Source organism: Chroicocephalus ridibundus, chromosome 15 (assembly GCF_963924245.1).
Source record: "Chroicocephalus ridibundus chromosome 15, bChrRid1.1, whole genome shotgun sequence".
Lineage (NCBI taxonomy): Eukaryota > Metazoa > Chordata > Aves > Charadriiformes > Laridae > Chroicocephalus > Chroicocephalus ridibundus.
The window spans coordinates 11,583,558-11,605,273 of record NC_086298.1 but is presented as its reverse complement, the minus strand read 5'-3'; the positions used below and the strand labels follow the sequence as shown (position 1 = coordinate 11,605,273).

Here is a 21,716-nt window from a genome sequence, read left to right as displayed (position 1 = left end):
CGCAATCGTGCCGGCATCAGCTCCGGCAAGAGCTCCCAGATGGGCAGAAAGGCACTGCTGCTGCTCTGCCTTCAAGGAAAAGAGCTGAACCCACAGCTCCAGTCCTGTGGCCCTCCCGGTGCTCCTCCCGGCAGCCGGCCCACGGGAAGCCACTCTGTGGCAGCCCTGAGCGGTCGGAGTTTCAGAGTCAGGAAACTGGCATTTCTACATCTCATTGAAGTCTTAAAATAAACACCCGGAGCAATGCGTGGAAAGCTGGATCCTCGCTCCTCGCCTGGATTTATGAGCAACGACTGGGGAGAAACTGAAGGGGGGAGAGAGAGATATACATAATTTTTTTCTCTTTAAATAAATTCTCACCGCTTATCTGCAAAGTTCAGCTGTTTCCAAGCTGACCTGCCCATGTTATGCTGTTCCACTGCAAATTCCTTCTGTAGAGGAAAGCTCTGGAGCTCCACTTGCACATGCCAGCAACCTGGGGTTTCAGCTCTAATAGATGGAGGCAGAACTCGTTAGCTAAGGACCCCCTCCCGCCCCCCGGTGAGGATCATTTGCCTTCCTGCCATGCTGGCAGCTCGGCTTCTTTCCCCTTACAATGAGGACACAAAGCCAGGAGAGGAGGAGAAGTGGGTGAATCTGTACTCAGAGGAGGTTAGAAATGGGGCAAGGCAAAAAAAAAATCTGTTCTCCGGGGCTTTTGTAACGCAGCCAGACGTCTACCCATGGAGGCAGGGCTGGAGGACAAGGGACATCCATCTGACGCCTTCAGACAAGGATCTCGGAGCACAGTGCATCCAGGAACCAGCCCAGGAGCCTCAGGCAAAGAGGGGGATGCTGCCTCCTCCTTCGGGAAGATGAGCGGAGCCGAAGACCAGTTGAGCCGTGGAGGCGCAGACCCAGCCCGGGGCACCGCAGGGGTTCGGTTGGCACCTCCAGCGAGGGTGGCCCCAAGAGCTGTCACCGTGGGAGCCTTCCCAGATGGCTCTAATGGCCTCCCACACATTAAACTATCCGGACATGTGCTTCTAAAGCTGCCAGCAGCGGCGGGAGGGCTGGCGTGGGGCCGGGCTGTGCTCCGGAGTCACTGCTCCCACAGGGCACGGGATGGGGACGAGGGATGCGCTTGTCCGGGAGAGCTCAGCTCTCCGGCTTTTCTCTCCGCTTTGGCCTTTTGCCCGACAAAGCTGAATGAGAGAGCAAAACCTCTAACCAGCAGGTCACCCGACAAGGAGAGACGCTCCGGATCAATTGCCGCGTTCCTGGGTAATGGTTGTGTTTTAGGACAGAGAAACCTCATCGAATTTAGCGTAGGGATGCACACATTGATGATTCATTAAAACACCCGGGCACTGAGCTGAATCTATTTCCTCGCATTACGCAGGGCTGGGAAACGTGGATCTGCCCCCATGACATTGCTGCAAGGACCACGAGTGAAACCCAAGACCCAGCGGGGACCAGAGGGGACTCCGCACAGAAGACATCTGAGAGCATCGCTTGTCACGTGAGCCGGCATTAATAAAACAAGACCACAAACTCCGAGATAAAGCAAGGCACTGTGTATGTACCAAAGAGCTTGAGGCGGTTCATTATAATTCCAATTAACGTTGAAAAGTTAATAACCTAAAGAGAATGCATCAGACTTTAAACAAATGAGAAGGGGGAGGGGGAAAGACAATAGGTATCTTTAAACTGGATCCAAAGTCCCAGCTGCTACAAAGGCAAAGAAATAACAAATATTTAACATCTCCGAAGGTCCAGGCAGGCAGGACCTTCGACGGGAGACAAAGTGGTGTGGGAGAGGAGCTGGGCTTCACGTGGGGATCCTTATCTTTGCTTAAATGCTGGGTTTGGGTGGGCCAGAAATAAATCACGTGAAGGTGAAGGTGAAGGTGAAGGAGAGGAGAGGAGAGGAGAGGAGAGGAGAGGAGAGGAGAGGAGAGGAGAGGAGAGGAGAGGAGAGGAGAGGAGAGGAGAGGAGAGGAGAGGAGAGGAGAGGAGAGGAGAGGAGAGAGAGAGAAGAGAAGAGAAGAGAAGAGAAGAGAAGAGAAGAGAAGAGAAGAGAAGAGAAGAGAAGAGAAGAGAAGAGAAGAGAAGAGAAGAGAAGAGAAGAGAAGAGAAGAGAAGAGAAGAGAAGAGAAGAGAAGAGAAGAGAAGAGAAGAGAAGAGAAGAGAAGAGAAGAGAAGAGAAGAGAAGAAGAAGTTGAATTTAATTTCTGGCTGTTTTGGGGGAAATCATCATTGTCTCTGGCATGCAGCTTTGCAGGAAAAATATTTCAAACACTGTCAATATTACTTAATGCCCAGGAGCTCAGACAAGGTCCTGCTCACGATCAGGGATCCTTTGTGCTAATTGCATCATTAGAAAGCAGAAGAGCAAATCTCAAAGCCCGCAGCATCTACCATTTGCCATCCTATTCCCGAAATACTCAACCTCATGGGATAATTACCTAAATAATCAGTACAGCACAGATATTCTCTCCTTGTCCCACCCCAGAGCAATCCCATCTGAAAGGAGAAGCACCTCCCAGGTGCCGGACACCCGATGTTGAACTCTATACCGCACCGATGAGAAATTCCCAGGAGGAAAACGCAAGCGGACGGGGACATTCACTGGGTTCTTGTTTCTCCTGGGTGCTCTCAGGGGTGAAATCCGGGGAACGCCAGCACCACAAAGCCCCCGGGGCCGCCAGGGTGAGGGAGCCATTCCCTGGCGCTGCTGGATGGGGGAGAAGAGCAGCCTGGAGCTGCCAGGGCAGGAGGCTGAGAAGGGCTGAATTCAGTTCCTGTGACAGTTATTAAACAAAAATGTAAAATTTCCACCTGGAAAAGTAAATTGAGCCCCTGAGGTGCCCTCCACAGGCAATACATCCCTATGGCGTATTTTGGAGGAGGATGGGAGAGGGAGTTTGCCCTCCCCTCGCTGCAGTCCCCGCCAGCTGCCCCCTCCAGCCGCTGCAGCTGAGTCCATTCATGCTCCCCGTGTCCCCCGAGGTGCTCCCATGAAGGATACGGCATGCTGTTCATAACCTGGCACTCATTCTACGTTACTTCCCTGATTTCTCTGAGCATTAACAAGCTGGGGTGATTCTGCTCTGGTTTGTACCCTTTCTGTCCCGGCCTGCTGGGAGCCTGCGGGGCCGTCTCCAACGCTGGGGGGTGCAGGAAAGGCCCCATGAGATGCCAGGACCCCAGCTCAGCACTGCCAGGCCGGCCCTACTCTGCTAAAATAAACTCTTGCAGCATTTTCCTGGAGGTGTGATCACGATTACATGTAAAACTATTATTAACAGGTTAAAAAACGGACGGAGGCTGAGATGGGAGGAGAACAGCCATCTCCCACGCTGTCTGCAGCTGAGCTATTGGGCTGGAAAAAGCACCGTTGCCACCACCCAAAACACGGGAAGGACATTTCCTCTCCTGGGACCCTTCTTCTGGACCTGCTCTGTCACCCACGAGAGCTCCAGCAAACGACACTGCCGTCGGCTTGGAGGGGTTCATTTTAAACCCAGCAGCAACTAAAGGACTGCAGGGCTCCGGGTCGCTTGACTCGGCTCCGCTTTCGGCAGCATCTCGCCCAAAGGTGTCCCCAGGGAGGACAGCCTCCACAAACAAAGCAGCACAGAAACGGCTCCGTGGGCTTCGTGCCATTGGTGGGGTCCCTGGGAGGGAACGTGCAGCCGGACGGGTCCCCACGGTGCAGCCGGAGCTCGGCACAGCCTGAGCAGCACGACACGACAGGGCTGGGGCGGACCCAGGGGTCTCCTGGGTGTGCTTGGGCTAGCTTATCTGCAAGCCACCGGTCTGCGTGGTTACTCAGAGGAGCAAAAAGAAAAGGGGGATGCAGACAGTGGTACCCTGCCCGGCACCCAGCAGAGCGTGGGCAGGGAGAGGGACTGAGATGCCACATCCACCTGGCAGCTGACCCTGGGATTTGATCCCTCCCAGGCTGGCCACCTTGCTGGTGATAAGTGATCCCAGGCTGGGGATGTGGGGATCTGTGGCTGGGATTGCTCCTGGGGCTATCCCGGAGCTTTCGCCTCATGGAGCACAGGCAGGGACGGCTGCAGAGCTGGGTGAGAGTCAATGCAAGCAGGGCAGAGCGTGTCCAGGCAGGGCTCAGCAGGAGCAGCTTGCGAGTAAAGAGCCCTTTCCAGCCACTAAGGAAGATTTAAGAGTGAATAACATCAGCCCAGTCGAATTAAATTACTATTGATAATGTCCATGTGCAATTAGACCCAATTAAGGGGAGGCAGTGAATGACGAGTGTTTGGCCAGGAGGTGGGGGGGTCAATACACCAATCCAATTTCCCAACAACCAAATGCAATTAAAGAGAATCGCTTACCCGGTTCGCCCAGGAGGGCCAGCACATAAATGGGCAAAGCCCGGCACGCGGGTGCCGTCCTCCCCAGGATGCAGAGCTCCGGCAGCAAGCCCTGCCCCTGCCCCAGCTTCAAGCTGCGGGAAGTGGCATCCATGTACTTCACCATGATCGCGGTGTTCCTGGTCATCTTGGTGGTGGCCCTGCAGGGCTCGGCACCCCGTGGGAGCGATTTTCCCTACAAGGTGCCCCTCGATCCCCAGGGACTGCTCGAGCTCTCCTGGAACGTCAGCTATCCCGAGCAAGCGGTGCATTTCCAGCTCCTCGTCAGGGACCTGCGGTTCGGGCTCCTCTTCGGGATGTCGGACAGGGGCGAGTTCGAGAACGCCGACCTGGCCGTGCTCTGGAGCGACGGGCACAATTCCTATTTTGGGGTGAGTCGCTCGTGCCTTTGCACGGCTGCTTTTTTGGGGTTGCCTCCCCGCGGGTGAATCTGGCTCGTGGTTTGAAAGAGCAGCGCTGGTCCAGGGCACGGCACAGGCTGGACCGTTCCCGCTGCCCGGGTGGACAGGGTCCAAAAAGGGCTTTGGGGGTTTCTATTTCAGAGGGACCCACAGATCAGGTCTACACTATGTGTTTTGCACAAGATCTTCAACCCAAAAAGAAAAGAATAAATAGAGCAAGGCTGAGTGGACCCCAAACCTGGATGTTTCTGCTGTACTTAGTTACCCAGAGCTCCACAGCTGATCCTACAGACCAGCTCACGCTCCCACTCCCACTCGCACACACATGCAGGATGCATCAACACCTTGGTTCGCCTGTGCGCTGCTCTCAGTCACGTTAAAAATTGACCACAGCTCCCATTAATGACTTTGAGAAAAGTGCAAAAGTTATCAGCCAGAAAAGCCTGCTCCTGCCAGCACCAAGAACCCGGCTGCGGGTCGCCCTCCCCGCTATCGCAGCGATCCGCAGGACACAGGGAAACCCAGCCTGCCAGCAGCGCGGCGTTATCAGAAATTAAGCATGCAAATGTATTTGGGTGGTGTGTAAACGCCTGGTGGTAGAAGACTGGGGACGGGGAAACTCATTTTCAGCTTGGAGAAGGCTCCGGGGAGACCTTCCAGCCCCTTCCAGTCCCTCAAGGGGCTCCAGGAAAGCTGGGGAGGGACTCTGGAGCAGGGAGTGTAATGACAAGACGAGGGGTGACGGTTTCAAATTGGAAGAGGGAGATTTAGATTAGATATTAGGAAGAAATTGTTTGCTGTGAGGGGGGTGAGCCCCTGGCCCAGGTTGCCCAGAGAAGCTGTGGCTGCCCCATCCCTGGAGGGATTCAAGGCCAGGTTGGACGGGGCTTGGAGCAACCTGGGCTGGTGGGAGGTGTCCCTGCCCAGGGCAGGGGGTGGCACTGGGTGGGCTTTAGGGTCCCTTCCCACCCAAACCATTCTGTGATTCTGTGATTTCTAATTTTGCTGATTGATTTTGCTACTGCAAATCGCTCTCCTTCCTTACACGGACCGTTTGTCCACGTTCTTGTTTGGTTTGTCTTTCCGCCGGGGCGGCAGTTGCAGTAACTACCCCCGTGCTCCCTGGAGGGTACCTATCCCCAGACCACCACGTCAGGCTCATCGCAATTGCGCTTGGCTGCAGAAAGCAATTCACATTTTTCCCCATGTGAGGCTTTCCAGTAAGTTAAATTTTACCTCTCTGCTTACTTCAAATTAACCATAAAATACATTCTCTCACAATCAGCCGCAATGTGATCTGCAGCGTAATGAAAGGCTGAAAAGGAGAGCTTATTATCTGTACTGTTTTCCTGCTAATTACCAGCCATTCAGGATGCGTGGTGGCCCGAATGCTACAGTATTTCACAGCATCATGTTAAAAAAACATAAAGGATCGTTTCTAATCTGCCTTCATGTGCTCGCTGAAAGACAAACGGCACTGAATCAAACACGGGGCAGAATGTGGGCTTTCTCTTTCAGTTGGTGCCGAACAGCATCCTGCAAGGAGATTTCTGTAAGTCTCTCCAGTCCTGGTTTTCTCTCTCCCAGCAACCTTTCTTCTGGATAAGTATGTCAGCTGTTAGAAAGATCCAAATTTGCTTAACCCCCCATGTACTACAAGATTCATTTGCACACCATACTCCTATAAAAACAAATGTCATGCTAGCTTCATGTAGCTGATTTTACTCTCCCCCTCTAAGGACAATATGTTCTCGAAATACCACTCCATACTTCTGGCTGAAATGGTGCCAGAATGCTTTATTCTTTTTCTGCTGCTTTTTCCCCCAAGATAAGAGAACCGATGCCCCTTGTGTGCGTACAGCGAGGTACTTCTTAGATGCCTTTTCTCAGTAAACAAAAGATATCAATGGGAGTTGCAAAAGATCAAGACAACACCGCTGTTCAAATCCAAATTATTGCAGGATTTTACACTCCAAACCTTCAAATCCTTAAGCACAGGAGTGACCTACTGCTTTGCTTCTCGGTGTGGCTTTGTCACCGTCGTCAGCACTGAGCAGTTTTTGGGAGGCCTTGCTGGGGCTGCCGGAACAATCTGGCCACAAGAAACTAAGGATTTTGAAGAGGGGTAGTGATTTCTAGGGCTGACCTGGGGCCCAGCAAGGGCGCGATCTTAAATTGTGAGCAGCTGGTTTGTGGCAAGGGTCTTGGAGAGCACGTCACCCCCCCTCAGAAGGTCCCTCAGCCAAATACACCCAACACACAGCACAGACCGATGCTACACCTTCGCGTGTCCCTGCGGCTTTCCTCCCCCCGCATCCTTTCCTCCAGTCGCATCTCAACTTGTAAAGGTCTTTCTGCAGGATATTAATGCTGGGTCACCTGTTTCACAGGTCTCCCTGTGCTCTTCCATGTGCCACCACCAAGGGTCTCGTGGCAGGGGCCGTGCCAGCACGGCGGTGCCCAGGGGCTGCTGGAGGGGGACATGGGGCAACCAAAACACAGGCTCCCTCCACCTCCAGGACATGGAGGATGAACCTACCAGAGGGTGGACAGAAGGAGGACCTCAGGACTCGTGGTACTGCTGGAGGTCACCGCCGTGGGCTCCTCGGGCTGAGCGGGGCCGACGGAGCCTCCTGGCTCAGCAGGATACTCTTCTTCCCGCAGGATGCCTGGAGCGATGCTCAGGGGCAGCTCCACATGGACTCGCAGCAGGACTACCAGCTCCTTGGGGCTCGGAGGGCTCCCGAGGGGCTCTACCTCCTCTTCAGAAGAGCCTTCAGCACCTGCGACCCCAAGGACTACCTTATAGAGGTACGGCTTCGCCCTCACCCCGCTACAACACTCCCCAGCCCCATCCCAGCCCTGGGGGACCAAGCTGGGCTGCAAACCCCAACCTGTGTGGTTGTACCTCACCGGTGTTTTGTCTTGGGGACAGCATCAGGCGTTTGCGCTGTCTAGGGCAGAAAGGAAGCATGCTACAGATGTCAGCCCTGGGACATGAGTAATGTTTGGCACAATCTATTTACAACCTCTTAGAAACCTCTATGAAGTGTAGATTTTAGCTCGTTTGCATCATCAGCTCCTGTTAAGCGTGTGTTAGGTCTATATAAATACCCTCCTGCATCACTCCGGCTTGCAGTCTGGAGCCAACTGTTTGGAGTGTTACAAGGAGATGTTGATGTTGTTCAACAGGAGGCAAAGAGGAGGGGTTTGGCAGGAGCCAGAGCAAAGGGACGGCAAACAGAGTCACTGCAGTGTGCTTGTCTGTGCTTCGGTCAAGTCTCTCCTCCACAAGAGGCGATTTGGGGGAAACCTTCCCACCAGTGGGGATGTTGAAGAGCTTCAGGGTCTCAAGCCTTGGACCCCAGGTGCGGGCACGGATCGGCACAAGGCTCATTTCAGATGAAAGCCTTTGCTGGGCAGGATATTTTAAAGCCAACGTGGGCACAGAACATCCTTGAGTTTTTGTTGCTCGTTTTCAAAAGCTTGTCTTGCGGAGAGAAATGTCTACTGTCTGCCAAAACACAGAGAGCCCTGGAGGAAAAAAAAAAAATCTGTGTGTGAACTGGGAAAAGACTTGCAGGTCTCTATTCCCTGATCCTTAAAGAGAAAATTATTCTCTTTTCCTTTCTTCCTTATCTCCTGTCCAGAGCTCGCTGGGTTCAGCAGCACCTTCCTTGCTTGCAGCAGACTTTCAGCAGAGCCTCTCTCCGTATCCCCCAACGGAGGCTGGCAGAAAGGGAGGATTTCAAGGAGAAGGTTTTTTCTGCTGTTCCCCCCGAGGCTGCTGCCCACGGCCATTGCTGGGGCTGGGCTGCGGGTTGGGATGAGCTCTGAACCAACTCGGCCATCCCAGGCTGGAGCTCAGGAGGGATGAGGGGCTCTGACAGAGCAGAGAGGAGACGTGACCCTTACAGAACCGACGCCATCTAGGGAAAACTTTTCAGACTCTCCCAACTGGTAGGGAACCCGCTGTGATTACGTCAGCCAAAGAAATGCCCCTACATCTACAGTCTTTCTGGGACAGACGAGCAAAGCGAGCTACTCATGAAGTCAGGGTGGTTTCCCATCTGGAGAGGGGTCCAGGCCCACTCCTGGATTCATGCCACCGATATTGGTGCTAATAGTCCATGCAGTTCACATTCCTGCATGAAAAACCACCCAATATACTTTGCTCTCGCTTCAGGATGGCACCGTGCACCTTATCTATGGGATCCTGGAGAAACCGGTTCATTCCCTCCAAGCCATCAACGTCTCTGCCCTCCACAGGGGACTGCAGAGGGTGCAGCTGCTAAAGCCCAACATCACTGTCCCTGAATTGCCCAGCGACATGAAGACCATGGAGATAACGGCCCCCAATGTTGTCATTCCCAGCCAGGAGACAACCTACTGGTGTTACATGACAGAGCTCCCATACGACTTCCCCAAACATCACATTATCATGGTAAGAGGCAGCAGAGGGTTGCCTTCCCTAGTGCAGACCAGCAATCACATTCACGTTCAGCCATTCTGCAAAGTCCACCTCTTCCCTGCCCTTTCACAGGGGGGTTTCCAGACCCACACGTCTTCTCCAGCATGGTACCAAAACATCTCCCAGAGCCATCCCCCCAGCCAGTAGCATCCTCATGTCTCCTAGAGAACCCGAAATCAGAAGTTTCTCAGCAGGAGGTGGCAGGGTGGTGACTTTCCACCTGGCACAACGAGCAATTACCAGGGCAAGCTCAGAGCAGCTCCCTCACAGAGCTGTGCCCCGCAGAAGGCAGAGTTGTAGCCATCAAGGACAGACCCGTGGCAGGATTATGGCACGCAACGAGCCACGAGGAATACCATCCCTGGAGGTATTTAAAAGACGGGTAGACATAGTGCTTAGAGATATGGTTTAGTGACGGTTTTTGTCAGAGTTAGGTTGACGGTTGGACTGGATGATCTGAAAGGTCCCTTCCAACCTGGACAATTCTATGGTTCTATGAATACATAAAGATGGGAAACAAAGGAACAGGGCTGGCAAGAGCAGAGCCGAGTGAGCCAGGATATGAACTGGATTCTAAAAGATCAGGCATACTCCAAAAAAGAAAAAAAAAAAATAGGGTTAGAGACATAAATGCAACTTGTGTGCATTGCCCAGATGTGTGGCACGTGCTTGGGTCACCTCCTTCCGAGGAGAGTCAGAAACCTGCAGGCGGCCTAGTGCTGGGAAAGGCAGGCGTAACACCAGTCTGACTGCCTGTCACGAGCTGGCGGGAGAGCATTGCCCCATTAGGCGTGGAGGTGGCTCGGCAGATGACCTGGCACACCCAGAGTCAAAACCACACAACGGGGAGAGGGAAAACCTGACACACGAGGCGAGTGCTTAGTGATTTATAGGGGAGAGACGGCGTTGCAAAGGAGAACTCAGAAGGAGGATTTTCTCTCCAACAGATGGTGTGAAATGAATCATCCCTGTGTAAGTAAAAAGTGCGTAACTCCCGATACCTTCCCGCTGCTGCAGATCATTTCTACAGCTGGCACTTTTAGCCAGAGCTGGTCCTCAGGCTTATTTGAAGTCACTCTTTCTACCCCAAATCCCCCTCCCCGTGCCCCGAGCAGCTGTTGGATAGAAACAACACCCAATAGCTGCAGGCAGAGCTACCACAACATGGCCAGGACCCTCTTCAGGAAAAAGTCCCCAGGGTCACTTACACCTGCAAAACTAGCAAAGGACTCAGTCATCACAAAGCAGACCAAGGTCTTCTCCTGATCAGGTGCATCTGTTGCTTGAGAAGGGACAAGATGTTTCTCTATGAGCTTTGGTAGACTCTGGGTTGGTCCCAAAGACAACCAAGAGCTCTTGGCCCTTAGTGCCTCATGCTCAGAACAGCCTTCCCTCCCCATCACACAGCAGAAACCATCTCCCATTCAGTAACGGAGAGCAGACACACCTACCTTGGGCTCCCTGTGGAGCCTGCACAGGCAGCAGCCCCCGGGGACGGCCTCAGCAAACGGTCTTAATGTGTCCTCCTTCTTGGATGCTGCTTTGCAGTACGAGCCAGTGATCACAGCAGGCAATGAAGCCCTGGTCCACCACATGGAAGTCTTCCAGTGCACTGCTGAGTTCGACAGCTTCCCCCATTACAACGGACCCTGCGACTCCAAGATGAAGCCAGACCGGCTCAACTACTGCAGGCACGTGCTTGCAGCGTGGGCCATGGGAGCGCAGGTGGGTGTGAAATGGAACCCACCACCCTGGGTGAAAGCTTTGCTCCTGGGTGCTTTCCTGCTGCTTCCCAACCTTTCCCCATCCTATCTTGGGATTTTCCCATGAGGGCTACCCCAACTCCGGTATCTGCTGGGATTGTGTCCAGCCCTGTCTGAGCTCCTCCCAGGCGTGTCTGAGTTTCCACCTCACCCCAGCCCATCTCCTCAGTGCCGTAAATGGGTGTGATGCCCCTGCTCAGTGGTTATGCCATTGCACGTGCATGCCGGCATGCGAGAAGCCTTTGGAAGCAAGACGAGCTCACCAACCACAACCAAGAGCACAAGTCCCGTCCCTCAGCCCACGGTGGGCGTCAGGATTATGCCCAGTCATTCCTCTTACCCTTTTCGTCCCTGACCCCAGGAAAGCCACCCCACTGCTCCCCTAACACCCTTGCTCTGCCTCCAGGCTTTCTACTACCCCAAAGAAGCAGGTCTTGCCTTCGGTGGCCCAGGCTCCTCCAGATATTTGCGCCTTGAGATCCATTACCACAACCCCCTGGTGTTCAAAGGTGAGTGGGTGCGTGGCGGTGCCCGGTGCCTCCCCAGCGAGGTGCTGGCAGGAGAGCTGGGTAACACCAGGGACTGCCACCCTGCTAGGGAGGGCTTCCTGCAGAAGAAAACTTGGCCAAAATCATAGCCCTGTTTGCAACTTTCTGGAGACCTCATGGTCCAGATCTGCACTACGGGGAGGAATGCATTAAATCCTCACCATGTTGATGCCTTCCTGGTCTCAGCAAAGTCATCCTCACCAGAGGCTGGACCCCATCCTCGCGCATGCCCGGTGGTGGGGAGGGATGCTCAGGGACGGGAGCCTGGCTGAGCCCGCAGCCCCCCGGGCAGAAAGCTGCCCCTGCACATGATTCCTGCTGGGCAATGGTCCAAGGCAACACTGTTCTTTAGCTGGGCTGTCACAGGTTGTCCCCCCTTGATTTCTGTGCAAAGTGGTGTGGGGGGGTCTGAGCTCCGAGCCAAGAGCCACAGCGGCGCCAAAGTCACCAGAGAGCCAGCACCAGCCTGGCTGGGGATGGGGGAATTTAGATGTTGTTTTACTGGTACTCCTGCTTCGATAACATTGTCAGGAGACACACTTAAAAAAAAAAAAGGATGGCAAACAACCCAGTTTCTTCATTAACATAAAAACAAGTAGCTTCTTGACTACCCAAGTATATTTTTAGGAGGCCAGAGCATATGTACTGTAGATCAATCATAGCACATTCGGCAACTTGAGAAGAAACACGTCTATAAATAAGGAGCTCATGTCTTTCATAATTTATTTGCTTTTGCGTGTTAACCAATAGTGTCTCCCCCGTTATTCTTGCCTCTGGGCGGGCTCCAGCCCGGAGACAGGGAGTTCAAAGCCACCCTGAAGCCCTCCTGACCTACTGAACCTGCCCCTTCCCTTTGCTTGCAGGGCTGGGTGGCAAACGGGAGCCAGAGCTCGGCTCTGCATCTCAGCAGAGCTCGCTGCCCCGTGCCCAGCACCTGCCAGGGGCACACCCTGGGCACAGGGGCTTCTCCAGCTCCCACCAGCTCCCGGGGGGAAGTTAAATGGAGCAATCATCTCAAATGTAAGAGAGACCAGAAGCTTTCCAAATGCAAGGAGTACTTGCTCCATAGGCATTTCTCCTCCTGCCAGGCCCCCAGTAACAGCGTGGCCCTTAGTTGTTTGGATGCAGCAGTTACAAATGCGATGAGCCATAACTCTGAGGGGCTTCTCCAAAGCACCCCGTGATCTGTCCTGCTTTGGGCTCTCCAAAGGCACTACTTACCTCTCCTGGGAGCAATTCAACCTCAGGCCGGTGGCCTCTCTAGCGGACCAGGAATGTGTTTGGGGCCACTCGGCAAAGGCTTGGATGAAAATATCTAGGATTTCAAGACATTAAGAACTGCACACATGAAGAAAGCTGCGAGTGAGAGGCTGAAGCAACCTCTCCCCTCACCCACTGCAGCACAGTGTCGTTTTTCACGCCTGACCTTGTCCCAGCAGCCGTCACTTCTCCCACGGTGACTTGCAGCCTCATCCTCTTGCCTGCCAGGTCGCCACGACTCCTCGGGAATCCGCCTCTACTACACAGCCACCCTGCGACGCTACGACGCTGGCATCATGGAGCTGGGCTTGGTCTACACGCCGGTGATGGCCATTCCCCCAGGCGAGGACGCTTTCATCCTCAGAGGGTATTGCACCGACAAATGCACCCAGCTGGTGAGTCCCCATCCCCTCCGCCCCGGCTTCACCTCCGAGAAGAGAGGTTGCAAGTGGTTTTTCCCAGGTCCCAGGCAGCAGGGATACGGCACCAAGCTCCGGGCTCCCAATTCCCAGTTTTAAACTCCCCGAATCCCTTACCACGAGGCTGTGCTGGAAAGAAAAAAAATCTGCCGCGTACAACAAACAGCGAGCAGCTGGTTGGGATGCGCTGAATCCCCCTCGAAGCAGCTCTCCTGGGGTGCCATCTGCTCCGGCTCCCCAGGGTACCATTCCCATAAATCTTACTGCCGAGCTGGCTGTGTCCCGGCGGTGCTTTCCCCCATGGAGATGGGAAAATTGGCCTCTGCTTCCAAGGAGCTTGCCAAGAGCTCTCTCAAGTACGGTTTCAAAATGCCCACCTTGTTCTCAAGGAAGTTTTAGTGGATGTTTTTGTAGGGCCTACCCAAAAGGAATCATTTGTGCCACCACTAATGAATGCGGGGAGGCAAGCAGCCTCTGGCTCAGCTGCTGCTGCTGGCTTAGGGCACGGCAGCACATAAATTGGTCTTGGCAGCAGACCGAGTCTCTGTCCCTCTGCAGGGAGCTCGCTTCTACGCTGCTCCAAGGGCACAGCCATCCCCAAAGCCCCGTGTGGGGGTCAGGGGTGGCCAGTCCCGAGCACGCAGCAAGGGGATGCACGGGAGGGGAGAGGGATGGGGATGGTCAAGGGGCTTGAGCCGTCCTTCCCCCAGGCTCTGCCCGCTGCCGGCATCCGCATCTTCGCCTCCCAGCTCCACACTCACCTGGCAGGACGAAAAGTGGTGACAGTGCTGTCCCGGGACGGGAGAGAGCGGCAGGTCGTGAACGCCGACGGTCACTACAGCCCTCACTTCCAGGTACAGGGGTCTGCGGGGGCAGCGGGGGTCCCGGCCAGACGTCACCCATGGGGCTGCCCCGGGCACAGAGCCACGGCATTGCTCCGACACGGCCCCTTTCCTTCCTTCCCAGGAGATCCGCATGCTGAAGGAGATGGTTGCCGTTTTTCCGGTGAGTAGCTCCAAAAACCGTGGTGGCTTCCAAATAGTGCAAGACCTTCACCAGACCCCTGCAGCCCTGCGACCCCCTGACTCCTTTACACCACCTCATCCCCGCCGGCGCCGGCAGCCCCTGCCCACGCACAGGCACCCACTGCCATCTGGGACCTGCCGGGGGGGCTACGGGAGGACACGCTCCCCGTGGTCCCCGGGTCATCGCTGCCACCTCCGCGCAGGTGCCTTGGGGACACTGGAACCCATCTCATATGGCACAAAACGGGTGTGTGGGCAACCGAACCGTGCCGGGAGCTAAATTAAGCATCTAATTGAGCTGGGCTTCCTCTAGCAGACGGAGGCTCCTGGGGGGGTGAGGGCGAACCGTGCGCGCACTGGAGGTGCCCCCTCCCTGCTGGCTCGATGGAAGGAGAGGAAGAGATTTGGCAGCGAATGCGGTGGGCGTGGGCGGTAAAGCAGAGGCTGAGCGTGCCCCAGGGCTGTACGGGTGAGGAAGGACCCGCCTGCAAAGCAGAGGGCACCTCTGGGAGCCATCGCGTCCCAAGAGGCTGCTCAAAAGCCTCGGCACCCATTGAAACCATCCCCAGGCAGGGCTGTGCTCTGGGGTGTCCCCATGGGCCCCGGCACCGACAGCGGAGCAGGGGGTCAGTTGCGCCATCAAGTTGGGTGGAGGTTTGTCAATGCAAATCGTTGCCCAAGCGGACTTTTTTTAGGTGCTTCAGCCCTGCAGAAGTTCTTAGAAAGTGAGGAAAGCGGGAAACACCGTCCCTGGGATACGGCCCAAGGGAATCTCCCCAGGGGATGCAAGTTTAGCAAGTGTTCCTGCGGCACCGCGGCCGGTGCTGGTGGGGAGAGGGGCTGCCCCCGGGCTGGCACCGCCACAGGGTGCATCTGCTACGGAACACACTCCCCGATCCCAAATTTGCCGATCGGAAAGGGGAAACTCTGCACTCTCACACCTACGCGCGTCTGTGTTCGACCTCCCCCAGGGTGATGAGCTCGTCACGACCTGCACATACAACACGGAGGACCGGAGCCGAGCCACCGTGGTGAGTGCGGGGGCGAGCTCACTGCCCGCCTGGGGCACCCCAGGGCTGGGGGCACCCACAGAGGAGGGGGGAACTGCATGAACCCTGATGAATCGCAACCAGAAACAAGAGGGAAAGCGTCAAAAGAAGGGAGCCCACAAGGCTCCGCTGCCTGCAGCGGGGACGCTAAGGTGCTAATTGAGAAGTAGCGTGTGTCACTCTAATTCCCATCACAAACTGTTCCACCGCGGATTAATTGTAATTAAAGAGAAGTGGCATTTTTTTGACAGTGCATGTTATTTTCTTACATAGGCAGCAAAAAAAAAAGAGCCTGTCAGAGGTACCATCAACAGGGACAAAGCTAAATATAGCAGAGGGATTATAGGAAATCTGCATTTTAATGTAAACCACACCATCTAGCCTGAAAGTCTGTCCTTGCATAAAGGGCGGATGAGCAGAGTGTGGCCCATCCCATCCACCTGAGGGGGGTGTATATGTGTGTGTGTGTGTGTGCACGGGGGGGGTGAGCTTCGTGCCTTTGCAGCCCCCCTGCCCTCCCCGGCAGGGCAGAGCCGGACCCCGCTGGCAGCAGGTCTGTGTCTGTGCCGCAGGGCGGGTTCGGCATCCTGGAGGAGATGTGCGTGAACTACGTGCACTACTACCCCCAGACGCAGCTGGAGCTGTGCAAAAGCGCCGTGGATCCCGGCTACCTGCACCGCTACTTCAACCTCGTCAACAGGTACAGAGCCCCCGCACGGCGGTGCTGAGGGCAGAGGGACCATGGCAGAGCCCTTTGGTAGTAACGCCGGGAAAAAGTTTAAAAAGTGGGGTTTGGGACCCTGGCTGGGCAGTGGGTGCGCGGGGGCGCGCAGGCAGTGCGGGTTTCGGGAGCCGCGGCTGCCCGCTGGAGCGCAGTCCTGCCCTCCCCTGCCCCCAGAGCCGGCAGCCAAACGCGGGGCTTTGGAGTCCTCGGCACAAGAAGGACATGGAGCTGTTGGAGCGGGGCCAGAGGAGGCCATGAAGATGCTCCAAGGGCTGGAGCACTTCTATGGGGACAGGCTGAGAGAGCTGGGGGGGTTCAGCCTGGAGAAGAGATGGCTCCGGGGAGACCTTGGAGCCCCTTCCAGTCCCTCAAGGGGCTCCAGGAAAGCTGGGGAGGGACTCTGGAGCAGGGGGTATAATGCTAGGATGAGGGGTAACAGTTTCAAACTGAAAGAGGGGAGGTTTAGATTGGACATTAGGAAGAAATTGTTTGCTGTGAGGGCGGTGAGCCCCTGGCCCAGGTTGCCCAGAGAAGCTGTGGCTGCCCCATCCCTGGAGGGGTTCAAGGCCAGGTTGGACGGGGCTTGGAGCAACCTGGGCTGGTGGGAGGTGTCCCTGCCCAGGGCAGGGGGTGGCACTGGGTGGGCTTTAGGGTCCCTTCCCACCCAAACCATTCTGTGATTCTATGATTTAAGGATGGCTGTGCAGTGAGAACCACCAGGAAGGGAGAGCATTCCCAGGGAGGGACTTCCCGACAAGAGTCAGTGCGTGGCCAAGGACTTATGTGCAAATTACTTCGTATAACCCACGGCAGACGCCAAGCGCCCCTGCCGGAGAAGCAGCCTGCAGCTCATTCACCCACAGTCAGAGGGGCGAGATGCTGACCTTGCACAGGGTGTCCTCCTTGCAGGGAGTCCGGCTGGCCCCAAATCTTCCCCCACCGATGCTGGCTGCATGAGACTCTCCCAGCTCCCAGCGCTGACTTCGGAGTCGTTCCAGGCCCAGCTTTAGGCAGGGAGGGATTAGACACATCTAGGGATGAGAGGGGATGGCGTTGCTGCGTTTCAGCGTGGCATTTCTCCTGCCCCAGGTTTAACGACGAGGAGGTCTGCACGTGCCCGCAGGTCTCTGTCCCACAGCAGTTTTTCTCCGTCCCCTGGAACACCTTCAACCGCGACGTGCTGAAATCCCTCTACGGCTTCGCTCCCATCTCCATGCACTGTAACAAATCCTCAGCCGTCAGGTTCCCGGTAGGTACCAGCTTCACAACCAAAGCTTCACAGCAGAACTCCTGGCTATAGGTGAAAAGCAGCTCGTCAGAGCTGTGCCGCAGGGTGATCCCGATGAGACGGGTCAGGTCTCCGGTGCTCAGGACACGGACGCACCCGGCGGGTCAGGGCAGGGACCTGGAGCTGCCCAGGGAACCCCGGCATCCACAGGACACTGAGCCCAGCCCAAACCTGGTGCTTAGAAAAATACAGGACGAGCCCGCGGTGGATGTGCTCGGCCAGATTCGATTTGGGGATGCATTTGCATAGAGCGATTTTGAGGCCGCTCTTGCTGAGCGTTAAGGCAGGGCTAGCTCCAGAACCGAGGAGAAACGCGAGGTGGTTTTTAGGGTTTTGGCAAATTACATCAGGTCCCAGCAGAGCGAGCTCATTACGCACAGCATCTGTGCGGTCTCCGAATGCGGAGATCCAGCGAAACCTGAAGGATGAAGGGGCGTGAGATCTTTAAAGAAAAAAAAAAAAGGCCCAGCCATGGTGGTCATGATGATGAAGATTTAAAACCCCTGATGGTCCCGACCACCATCAGCTCCCAACGGCGTTTATCAGTGTAATAAACTCACACGATACGTTATTTCTGGATCCAGCGTTATCCCCTGCAGCGCCGGAGGATGCCAGGCTGATTGCAGGGAAGACCATCAGCTTTCTGCCCCCGTAAAAGCCCTTCGGCAGAGTCAGCTCTGGAGGGGGCAGAAACCTCTCCAGTCCCCTGGAACCGGAGACCCGGCACCTCTTGGCCACACAGAGCCCGGCTGCAGGGACAGCAGCGGCGCAGAAGTTTTGTGCAGCAGCTGAATTATAAATTAAGCCTCTTAATTACGGCCCAGACAACTCTCTTGATTTCAGCGAGGTCTGGGGGGTGGCAGGGAAGAGATTCGAGCGGAGCAGATCCGACGCTGGCACAAAGTGGGTCAGGATCGTCGCAGCGAGGGCGAAGGAGCCGAGCTGCCCCTCCTGCTCTGCTGGTGTTTTCAGAGCGAGCCCGATTTTAAGACATCTCATTTATTCCACACGGTTTCTGCCAAGAGAAAAGCACCAGCTTCTAATTAAGCTCATGCTTTTGCAGTTCAGCGATCCCAAACCTGATGAGTTTTCGGGAAGGACTGAGTGCTGTTAATTACGTGGATGTCACTGTCCCCGAGCCCCCTGCACCTGCAAGGGCTCGCAGTGAACTCCACACTCTCTGTGTTCAGATTTCTGCTCAAACGCACTGAAAACAACAACCATCGAGACTCTCCGAATGCCTCTGATCTACCCCAAAAGCGGGGTGCTGGTGGGGGTTTGGGACGTGTCGGCAGGGCAGGGTGCTGCAGCAGACGGGCTCAGGGCTGGGGCCAAGCCCGGGAGCAGGAGGACCCTAAACATGCTTAACTGCTCTCGTAAGCCATAAGGGTACAGGAAAACGGTCCTTTCTCCAGCTGGTGCTCCCCCGCAATGCTGTCCCCTCTCCGGTCACTTCCCATGTGAGTGGTCCCTCCATCCCCCTCCACCTTTTCCTGGTGCCAGAGCAGGCTCTGGCCCGTTTCACTTGACATACGACAAGGAATTTAATCTGAAAACACAAATTCAACCTTCCTCTTCTTGCTGATGACTCACGGCTCTACCTCTCCTCTCCAGACCTCCCTCCTCCTGCTCACGCTGCGGCTCAGCCTCTCGCTGACGTTTCCGCATGAGTGCGCAGCCGGCAGCCAAACTGTAGCATCACCGAATCAGAGCAAAGCCCAGGCCGAGCGCCCCTCCGCCATCGCAGCCCCTGCATCCGTCTCACCCGGCCACTAACCTGGACCAACAAGTCACGTCTGAGCTAGATCCTGCCCGGCGGGCTCAGCCCTCGGCGCTGTCTGAACCCGGCAGATTGCTCCTTGCAGGGAGCATCCTCAAGACAAGGTGTCCCCATGCATGCACGGAGCCGGGGGTTTCGTCCTGGCCGTGGTCACCTTGAGCCCTGATGGCTGTGACAGCCCTTCCCTGGCTCTGCCCCGCGGCACCTCATCCCGGCTGCTGCGTCCCTCCCGTCCGGCAGCAGCTGCACATGAAATCCACGCTGGCACGATGCAAACATCGCCTCCAACCAACCGTCCTGCCAATACCTGGGGGAGAGGGATTCTCAGGGCTGGGCTGAGAGCGCGGTGGGTCGGCGGGGCTCCCTGATTGGGACTGTCACCATCTGATCTGGTGGGCAACACTTTTTGGGCTGGAAACTCCCTACCTGCGGTGGGTTTGTGCAACGTGGTGCACCGCGGACGTCTGCGCCGCTAAGGGGATGCGTAGGAGCTCCTGCAATACAAATAATTAGTAACGTCTCGTAAGAAAAACATCCTGGTGTGGGCTAAAAACACTTTGAACATTAAAGATCATTTCATTTTTACAAGTAGGGAGAAACACAGAGTCTCCAATTACCTGAAACCCCGACTCGGTCTCATGGTGCCGCTCTCTCTTGCAGGGCAAGTGGGAGAAGCAGCCGCTTCCCACCATCACCGAGAGGCTGCCGGAGCCCGTCCCTCGCTGCCCGCCTGCCCCGGGCCCTCAGCCTGCCGCCCCCGTCCCCCTCGACCTGGGCCAGCTCAGGAGGGACTGACCCCGCGCCCGCTCCTTCCGTCACGACGGGAAGCGCCTCCAGGCAGGAGCATCCACGGGGAACCTTGTCCCGTTGCTCTCCTGGCATCCCTGCCCGCACGGCGATGCCGGCCGGTGCCCTGGCCCCTGTCTCTGGAGGAGGTTAGGGCTCACAAGTTAAGAGTTCAGAAAGTACTCTGGAGCTGGAAAGCGCTATATTTAGTGAGTTATTAACAATCCCGGCTCTGAGTAATGCTGCTTTCCGCCCCCAGAATAATAACGTGGAGGTTTGCTATTGTGCCAAACCCAGCGCGGCCCCGGGGAGGGGGGGGAGAAGCCTGTTTTCCCACAGGGAAACTGAGGCACAGAGCAAAGACCTTGCGTGGGAGCAGCGTACAAGCCTTCCCAGTGCCCCAGGGTCCCGTCTAGCTCGGGGAGGCTCCGTGGGCGCTCTCCCACGCCGGCACCCTCGGCGGGGATGGAGGGAGGGATGCTGCGACGCCCACCCGGCGCTCGCCTCCCCGCTGCAGGGACTGCGGCTCCCCGCCGCGCTCCTCCTCCCACTCCCCCGCGCTGGGGATTATTCGTCTTGACGCTACCAGATGCCAATGGCCGGGAACAAATGATATCTCTGTGATGGGGTTTAGAAAGGGAGAGGGATGATGGGGAGGAAAACGGGGCGGGGGGTGGGGGGGTGGGGAGACAAACCTTTTGACAGGAAGAATGACTCTATTAAATACCTAAATGTGAAAAGAAAAAACGAAAAATTTGCTTTTTTGCTGTTGAGCTCTAAAGGGAAAATAGTGGGGAGGAGCAGAGGAGAGGCCGGCGGCGCTGCAGGAGAGCCCGTGTCCATCCCAGCCAGGCACCGGCCCCTCGCTGTCCTGGGCGGGGTGGGATCCAGGGAAGGGCGGCAGCCGACACCTGCCCTCCCGGCCACTTTGGGATTAAGGAAAAAATCCCAGGTCAGAGCACTGGGGATCAGAAAGGCTTTTCTGAAGCAAAACATTATCTTCGCAGGAACGCGGCAGATCCCTGGCATCCCAGGGAGGCGTGTGCTCCTCGCACCTCTTCCCTTTACCAGCTCCCTCCTTTATTCCCAGGACAAATGGACGGGATTGTGGCCACCCCCTCCTCTACCCTCCTCCTGGGCAGCGTCTGCGAGTGCAATCACCTCCTATTCAGAGGAAAATTCATCCCAACCTTGTTTATAATGTTACCAGTAAAATCAAAGCATTTGAGAGTTCAAACTCTTGCCCGTGGCTGAAATCAGCTCCAAAGAGGGTGTGAACCAAGCAAACCTGGTCAAGGGAAATAAAGTGAAAAGCGTGGAATGTGGTTATATCCTCAGGTGGGTGAAAGCTTCAGCAGAGACCAGGCTGCAGTGCTGCTGATGGAGCCCAGCAAGGGGACCAGAGCAAGGGACGATTATGTGGACGGGATGGGTGGGGAGCAGCTGCCCCTTCCCTTTAGCCGCGGGGGGCTCACGGGCTGCATGCGTGCGGTGAAAAACCTTCCCCGACGGCTCCGAGACCGGCTCTGCGCTGCCAGGGGCCGTGGGGCCAGCAGCGTGCCGCTCAGCCTCCGCCAGCATCGCCCCCTCCGTCGGGAGAGAAAAGGAGCCGGCTCCAAGGTGACCTTCAGGAAGGTGCCGGCAGAGCAGAGGGGACCACGGAGCCACCAGGGGCCAAGAGCCGCCCTGGTGTCAGTGCCCCGGTCAGTGGGCTTACACCACGGCACTGAGCTGGTCCTGCCCATATCGTGAGCAGCCCAGGGGACACACAAACACAAACTGTACCGGCAAAGCAGCTGTGGGCCACAACTTTCATCAAA

General features: G+C 56.0%; 1 protein-coding gene across 1 annotated transcript; it reads left to right on the top strand.

Moving 5' to 3' along the window:
- Window positions 1-4,319: 4,319 nt before the first annotated feature.
- Window positions 4,320-20,515, top strand: DBH (dopamine beta-hydroxylase). Its single transcript, XM_063353122.1, is given in 13 exon segments — window positions 4,320-4,388; window positions 4,391-4,753; window positions 7,448-7,594; window positions 8,970-9,227; window positions 10,803-10,979; window positions 11,424-11,526; window positions 13,054-13,220; window positions 13,955-14,098; window positions 14,211-14,249; window positions 15,241-15,300; window positions 15,891-16,018; window positions 17,132-17,291; window positions 19,771-20,515. Coding segments are annotated over 13 exon segments (1,950 nt in total). The 3' UTR covers window positions 19,906-20,515.
- The last annotated feature ends 1,201 nt before the right edge of the window (window positions 20,516-21,716 follow it).